Source organism: Cynoglossus semilaevis, chromosome 6 (assembly GCF_000523025.1).
Source record: "Cynoglossus semilaevis isolate Cse_v1.0 chromosome 6, Cse_v1.0, whole genome shotgun sequence".
NCBI classification, from domain to species: Eukaryota; Metazoa; Chordata; class Actinopteri; order Pleuronectiformes; family Cynoglossidae; genus Cynoglossus; species Cynoglossus semilaevis.
In genome coordinates, this window is record NC_024312.1 from 14,312,311 (window position 1) to 14,320,761 (window position 8,451).

Sequence of the window (8,451 nt, forward strand, 5' to 3'; positions counted from 1 at the left end):
TTTGCCTTTAATTTGATCCACTTCAAGGTTACACTGTCTGTGAACCTCATCAAACTGCAGATTGTTTACTTCCGAAGGTCGGCGCTTGTGTTTATTTCTCTTCAGTTGGCCTTTTCCATTTTCTTTTTTGTTTGGGGGTTAGTATTCAGGACGATGTCAAGGGCATGTGACATACTGTCATTTTGACAAATGTGGAGAGGCTGATGCTGTTCCAGCTGAAAACAACAGTTTGTCTATCTATCCTTCCCACATGCAATCAAAAATTTAAAAAAGAAAAGGCAGGAAGTCATCTAGCTTTCAAGATGACTCATATCACAACATTCCATTTTCAACCAGTGGTCTCCACAAACTCCACACTACAGTGTGATTGCGCTGTGACACTGCTCATCCCCAGTCTGATGTGAATATGAATGAGCTGTTGTTGATCTGCTGAATGGATCCTGTGTCATGTCAGCAGACTGAGCAGACATTTAGTGTGGAAGAAAAGCTTCAAATTCCTCTCACAAGGATAAAATGTATTGTGTTCATGTCTAATCCAGATCATCTGATTCTCATTTACATGCTATCCTTGTACCAATCTTTGAACATTTCTGCACTAACACAAAACACAAAAGAAGAATGATTAGAGAGCCCTGGAGAGGCTGTTGTCAGTGGTTGTCCAATCAAAAAGGAACGTTTTTCCCCCTGTAGAACCTGTTATGTTCTCATTGTTAGATTTGTACTTAAGTTGTCTCATGTTATGCTGTGTTACTGTTCTGAGAAGGAAGTGCCCATGGCAACCATTTTTCTTTTCAGTGTGGCCCTAAAATTGCACATATAAAAACACAAGAAAGAGGTTTTGAGCTATGGCTTCGCTATCTCCTTGAACCTTTAGATGTTGTATGGTCGATAAAAATGTAACTGAGGCTTGACGCTGGAGAGATAATTAAATCTTCTCTTCTTCTCTGGTTGTAGGGCCAGCAGAGGCCTCCAAAGACGTGTAAGTACAATAGTCATCAGTTTTTGAGTAGTTATGACTCATATAAACCTAATAGTCCTTTTGTGTACAACACATAATATTTTCATTTTATCACACATTACAAGTCATCATCAACACCTTTAATAGGCCTTTTTTTTAAACCATTAGTCAGCAAAAAGAAGGCGTTAAAGTGTTCAAATAATTTCTTCTGTCACTGCATGAGTTAAACGAAAAACATTTTTAAAACTATTGAACTTGTAAGTTCAGTGATGTATCCAAAAAAATGTACTTGTAACACACCGTAACATATATTTGAGAGTTTAATATTCTTTCCTTTCAGTAATAGCAGTTGCCTATTGTTACAGTTTTGCAGTTGATTTTTGTCGTTTCTTTACAAAATTGAGGATTTATTGTATTTCAAGGTCTTTCAAAGAAAAGGGTTTGTTAGTAAAATCACCTTCATGTTTATTTTATTTTTTTCTGTTCTCCTGTTTGTTTGATAAAAAATGTCTAAAAGTTTTGGGCATTATCACAGTTTCTTCAGTTGGTTTCACCTCTGAAAACAGGGATCAAATGAGTCCATGGTTCACTTAAAAGGGCATTTTGTGATAACCAAACACAACAGGCCCCAGGAGAGCTGACAGTGGTGCACATCTGACTCACTGGACTAATCACAGCTTCCCAGAACTCGAGCTTCCGAGCACTGATTTATCAAGCAAACTCCCCATCTCTGCCTTCTAACTACAAACACAACATCATTAGAAAGTGATAACAACGATGAATTGAACTTTATTAAAAATGTCAAAGTTATGCGTCACCGCTTTTGTCGCTAACTTGACATTTCTCTCAACTAGGACAGAAGAATCCACTGTAGATGATGAGAAAAGAAGGTAATTCATAATCCATGTTACTCCTCTGACACAAGTAGATTTCCCAGTGTTGTTCTAGTGTGTTTAGATAGAGACCATTGATCACATGGCAAATTTTTATCTCCTTGTTTCTTCAAGCAATTTTCTTTAATTCTACTCAGAAAATGGTTGGTTGAAAAAGAAAAGAGTAGAAAGAAAAATAAAAGGTAATAAAAACCTGAAGACATCACAAATGATGTGACGGCTATGAAATACAACACAACGATGATTTCACAAGGAATTTCAGCTTGAATTAAATCCTCTCTGTAGGCTAAACAGTAACTGTTGTGTGCATGTGTGTATGTATATGTTAATATAAATATCTATGTACTTCTCATATGATTAAGTAATTGATGTTTTATCAATGTTACCATAGGTGTACCAAACTGCTTCAGTGCTTGTCTTCTCTCCGTTTAGGAACTATGGTGGGGTGTACGTGGGTTTACCAGCAGAACTGGCAACAGTGGCTGAGAGTCAGTCCAAGTCCACTCATAAAGGTGTGGTAAACATGTATCTGTCTCTGTGTCTGTGTAAAAACCTGTAGTGAGGTATTTAGTTGTCTTGACTGACAGTGATGGACCTTTTGAAGAATTTGCCTCGGAGAGAAGGATGATCTCCAGAGCCCGATCCCTAAAGCTACACGTTGTTGTTGGCGTGTGCTGTTTTTTTTTTCTGACCTTTTCTTATTGTGGTATCGACTGGATTGCCCTCGGGGGTTTTTTTTTTTTTTTTAGTTGAGAATCGTGTAGTAACCCCTGGAGAATATTTAATATTTTAATATATTTGTTCTTGTGCAAAAAACTACACTATTATCTATTATTACTATGTGTAATAAAATATATAGATTTAGTGGTGTTAATTTGACTGCAATACCTGTAAACAAACCTATTTTAGGATTGAATAACCATGAAATAGCTCACAAAATGAACCCAACTGGTGGATGAACGGGTTTTCTCTTATCGTTATCGTCCTTGTGCTCTTTAAGGTTAAATATAATGACAAATGGATTTGTTTTGTATCCTCTGGCACCAGTATTGATTGACCGAGCTTAGAATATATTGTACTGATGAATATGGATATAAAAGAAATGGTGTATAGCAGAATGGGAATTATTTCAAATAAATAATATCAAATATATATATTTTTTCTATCACAGATTAGAAGTCAGAGCATGAAAATGAACAAACACAGGTATGAGGGTTTTTTTTTTTTTTTTTCGGAGCAGAGACTGAAGCCAAGTCTGTGATTAAGTCATTTTTTTTCTTTGTCTCAGCAGGAGCCTGAACATTCTTTCACCTACAGAGACTCAAATTATAACCACGGAACTGCTGTGATGACTCATCGCAGTCCAGTGACTTGAGACTGTAATGCTCTCACTGAGTGAGGACGTGAACTGAACCTGCCGGTCTTCTCTCAGAGACCTGGAAGGGTTCATGGCTGCGAGCATCTACCATCACTGTCAAACTTCATTTGAACAAAAAAAAAAAAAGAAAGAAAAAGAAAACTTTAGCCTGGCAGCTGTTGGACTTGACTGTAGCTCCTCATTTACAGCCCTGAATGTTGTCTAAGCCGCACAAAGGGTCGTGGACTAACTGTTTGAATGCTTGAAACGTACGTGTGCTGTAGCTCCCCTTTTGCAATATTAACAATAAGCCCTCCATGGTTTCCCTAAAGCTTTATTAAATTTTCATTGTTTCATGGGAAGAGATAAAACGAGAACCAAAAGTGAAAGAGAAAGAAGGAAAAAAACCCTGCACATTAGTGGTACCCAGTCACATAACAACAATGTGTTACATAGTTAGACCCTCTTAGCATCCAAATAGTACCACTGAGAAAAGTCAAAGATGTTTTTACCTTATTCCTAATGGAGCAACTACCCATTAAAATTTATGTAACGTCAGGGCTAATGTTGAAATCGACAAAGATCATTTCTGACTCTTTCTCTCTTGGATCAAATTTTCTTTCTCTCTCTCCCAGTGAACTGAAAGTGCTTTGAGGCAATGGACGTAGCTCATGTAATTGTTCTCTGGATAAACACAAGCAATATAAATGTGCATCTCACAAAACAAATTGGAGCCCACTGTACACGTAACAGCAGAAAATACAGAAAAACCTTCGTTCGTTCATTTACAGCTACAGAAACCACAGACTGACAGCAGCTGAAGTCATGTTTTAAAATGTTTAAAGTTTTTTATAAAATATACTCTTTATATTACAGTTAATGTGAATGTTGTCTCCACTTCAAGGCTGTTGCTCACCGCAGTGTGTACGTCTTCAGCTGCAATGATTTTTATTAAAAACACGGTCTGCGCCGTGTAGAAATGTTTGACCGTTTTTGTAACTTTACAAGTTCTTGTCAAACGAAGGTTGAATGTTAGTGAAAAACATATGGGGTAAAAAAAAAAAGGACACACGAAACAAGATATCCAACGTCATTATTCACACTTCAGTCAGTGAACCCTGCACCGCAAATACAAACACACACATACATGTCGTTTGGTTTTGTGCAGACGACATACAAACAGTGTATTTATTGGGCCCATTTTCCAAAGTGGATTATTTTAGTTCAATTACATATTTAAAAACATTCACACTCATCTAGCCCCAATTCGTCACTCAAAAAAAAAAACATGTCAAAAACATTTAGAAAATTCAAATTCTCTCCACTAGGACAAAATGTCCTCATTATTTTTGAGAGAATCTTTGTCATCTCCTGGTATATTTACCAACACACACACACACACACACACATACACACATTGGTGGGTGCAAGAGACCAAAGTCATTCATCAGCCTGCCTCATGACAGGATTCTCTCCTATAATGAATGTAACATATCTACTCACTAGAACCCCAAAGGAACATGGGAAGGAACACAGATCATTTATTACATACGTGTTCTCCACAGTCCTTCTCCACTGTCTCATATGAACACTTACAACAGAGTTGCAATTCACCAGACAGAAGAACTGCTCCCATGGTACAGGGATCAAAAGAATGATTGGGAAATAAGACCATGTGACTCATTACAACCAGCCAATTAACTTCTTAATCTCAAAATACCAAAGTGGCATGAGTGAATGTTCTTCACCTAGACACACATTAACACTGTTTCAGTTTATTATATTTTATCGAAAGTTTTAAAAAATTGGTTTTATGGTAAAGTCGTGTTTTGCAGCACCAGTTACGGCTAAAAGAAAAATAGTTTCTTTCAGGAGCTACAAGAGTGCAGTGGCTCACCAGCGTACCTCAGTACTTCGCTCACTTTCATCCGTTATTCTTTGCCCTTTAATTTTTTGCGTCTTGAAAATACCAGATGTGATTTTCTTTGCCCTATTAAATTAAGATCTGAATATGGAGTATTTAAAAAAATACCATGAATCAGAGTGTAATGTTTCAGTATATTTCAGAATAAGAAGTTGGGTAAGGTAAGAGGAAAACTGTTAAATATTCAAAGATACATCAATATTGATTTGCTGAAATTGTATTTTACCTTCAGGGTTTTAGGTCAATTATTTATTCTTCTTGACTCTTTCATTTTAAGTCTTTAAACTAGGCTACGCTAACTGAATGCGGGTGGTTAGGATGAAAAATATTCCTTTATACTTGCTCCAGAAATACATGACTGCATTTCATTTCTAAAGTAACTGTATGTTTGCAATGTGTCTGGGATTTGTGAATTAATGCTGGAAATGTACAGAAAATGTGTGACGTCTGATGTCGGCAGATTATTGTTATACAAATTAACACCTTTTTGAAGAAAAACCTCCGCGTTGTCAAGAGTTCTTGGGAGAAGGTTCTGAATATCCACACGTGTGAAGTAAGATACTTACAAGGAGGAGAGAGAGACAAGCGAGGTGTAAAGCCTTCGACACCTCCCCCTCAGAAGGGGGCGGTGTCGCACCACCACTTGGATTAATTATTTATGAATAAACTCTTTTCAAATGTCACGGTCTTGTTGTCTTTTGTGATCGATAGCTTGATTGAAACACAATGATTTTACCATGTGGTGTAGGTCAACCACTGACTCCATTACACTTATCATCATTATTGAACCCAGGCCTGAGGTGCAGTTCTCCTGCAACACGATCATTCACACACGGCTCCGTCTCAGTAATTGACTGCATTGGGAGTATGCGGTGGAGGTGGAAGGAGAAGTAGGTGGAGACGAGGCTTTTATCACAGCGGGAGACGACGCACGTCACACGTCGTATGGCAGGATGAAAAATGAAAGCTGCTTGTGTCGGTGTGAACAACATGAAGCAGCTTTAATGATGGGTCAGGCAGATTAATGTATGGATAAGATGAAAACAATTATTATAATTGTGTTTTTAAAGCACTTTTTTTCTTAATTATAGTGAAATGATGGCGTCTTGATGTAGTAGATAATACTGTATATATACTAGACCAGTGGTTCTCAAACGTGTACCACTGGTGGTATGCATACCACAGTTTGAGAACCACTGTTTTAGAGTGTACAGTTGAAGAAAGTATGTACAGATTTATCTTATAGTTCAATGATAATAGGTATTATTTTAAAAAAATATGTACTGAAGATAATGGTACTCTTTAAAATCTAAGTAGTTTGATACAGCGAGAAATAATACAGTGCTTTTAACGTGGATGTTCAAATTCCTCACAAATTAAATTCTTACTTTTATCAACGTTGCAACAACATTGCCGATCTTTACGACAGTGAAATTGCACTCTCCATCATCCAGTCCAGTCCCAGCTTTTAAAAACAAACAGATGTAATAACCTCATGCTCATTCAGGGGGTGGGAGGGGAACAAGACTGGTGTTTCTTACATCAAACACAGATAAAAATCTCCCTCTCACCCCCCCTCCCCCCACCCCCCTCTGTGTCTGTGTGTGTATAAGGTGTTTGAGCTACGTGTTTGAGATCATGTTCCAAGCCCTCAATCAGATCATCTGAGCATCTGTTCTAGCACGACATCACAGCTGTGAGCCTTCAGTCCACGCTGTGATTTTCCTGTTTGAACTTCCTCTTTTTCTAGCTGCTCTCTTACTCACACATGAAGTCCACAGTTAAATAACCTAAAAAATACACAATGTGTTTCATTCCACTATTGTTTCTACTAATAAAAAAATATTATTATTTTTTTTTACATTTTTTACATATGTTATTTTATTACATTATAATATAATATGTATTATGATTATATGGATCCTATAATATAATATTTGATCTACTTTAATTTCCACCCAGAAGAGGTGAACAAAACAACGGGAAATATATATGTATAAAAAAGTGATTTTTTTTTATGTCCAATCAAAACTAAGAGGCAAATTAAAATGAATGGCATGTTACTCTGACGTCCACCCGCCTAATGACTCTGAAAATTATAATCAACATCATTGGGTGAGGGCAGTCTTTACCCTGGACAGCCCTCCAGTCCAACACAGTGCCACATATTGAGACAACCAATCTGAAACACCTGGAGAAACTTCATGCAGGAAGATCTTACCTTACCACCAGGGATCACACGTGTGATCTTCTTTTAGGAAGGCAAAAGCACTCACCCACTCTTCCACCAGGTGGCCCTTCGCGTGGCATTTCTCATCAAACCACCTCCCTTCAGTGACTCATAGGTTTAGCTGTGACTCCGATTACCGCCAGTGGGTGTCACTGCAGCCCAACCCAAGTTTAACCTCAAAGGGCGCATCAAAGACTCCATGTTTATTTCAATATATGATTTCCACTGTTTTGTCAAGTGCTTGTTATTATCTCGGCCTTTTGACAAATGAAGCCAGAAGGTTCCACAAATTTCAGGAGCCAGGGTCATCACTTCACACCTAACCCAACTGTGGCAGAACAGCAATCACTCTGGTGGTGGAAAATGTTATTGACATCTTTTCCATGGTAATCAGAGCACTTAGTCACCAGGTCAGGTTGCACTGATGAGTTTGCAGCCAGTGCCAGGCTTAATTATAGACCCTACTTTACGGCCGTGGAAATCATGGTGCTGAGCCTGAGTGGGTTAAATAGTGAACATGTTGGAGTGCCAAATCAGAACACTTTATATTATCATCTTGTGTTCCAAACTGGCCCATCAATGAGGCCAAAGCAACTCGACATCTTTGATAGACCTGAAAGGTTCTTCCATGTATAGGCTGGAGTATGCATGGATTTCAGAAAGAAATAAAACGTGGAATTATCTAAACATCTACACAGATGTTAATGTATTGTGATTTTCATTTTTGCAAAGACAAATATTTTTGTTGAAATCCACAGCATGGTTTTATTAGTCGGTCCACTTTGGTACAGCTTTCTTTTTATGTCCATAATCACCACTGATTAATGTAACACTTTTGTACATTTTTTCAAGGGTGTTTACTTTCCATTTTGTCAAATTTAAACGACCAGTCAGTCTCCCAGTTTTGGAGCACTTTGAAGACTCCTTGATGAGAGAAATTCTAGACACCCCTGACTTTATTGACAACAGGTTTCACTTAAATTTTAAAACAAAAGTCCCAAATGAGAGGGAATATGTTGTGCTAAAGACCCTCATGTGCTGGGACTCTTCACTGTAGCCTCATGTTTGGCCTCAACCAAAATGTGGCAT

At 37.7% G+C, this 8,451-nt stretch overlaps 1 protein-coding gene across 3 annotated transcripts in view; it reads left to right on the forward strand.

The window, feature by feature from the left end:
- The window catches only part of c25h12orf75 (chromosome 25 C12orf75 homolog), a 5,165-nt gene extending 893 nt beyond the window's left edge, over positions 1-4,272 (forward strand). Inside the window, exons 2-6 of one of the 3 annotated variants that reach the window (XM_008312263.2) lie at positions 955-979; positions 1,813-1,848; positions 2,284-2,363; positions 3,023-3,057; positions 3,143-4,272. In XM_008312263.2, coding sequence (XP_008310485.1) covers positions 955-979; positions 1,813-1,848; positions 2,284-2,363; positions 3,023-3,027 — 146 coding nt within the window. In that variant the 3' untranslated portion in view covers positions 3,028-3,057; positions 3,143-4,272. The other 2 variants (XM_017032761.1, XM_025056090.1) reach the window with 2 other exon arrangements.
- Positions 4,273-8,451: the final 4,179 nt, after the last annotated feature.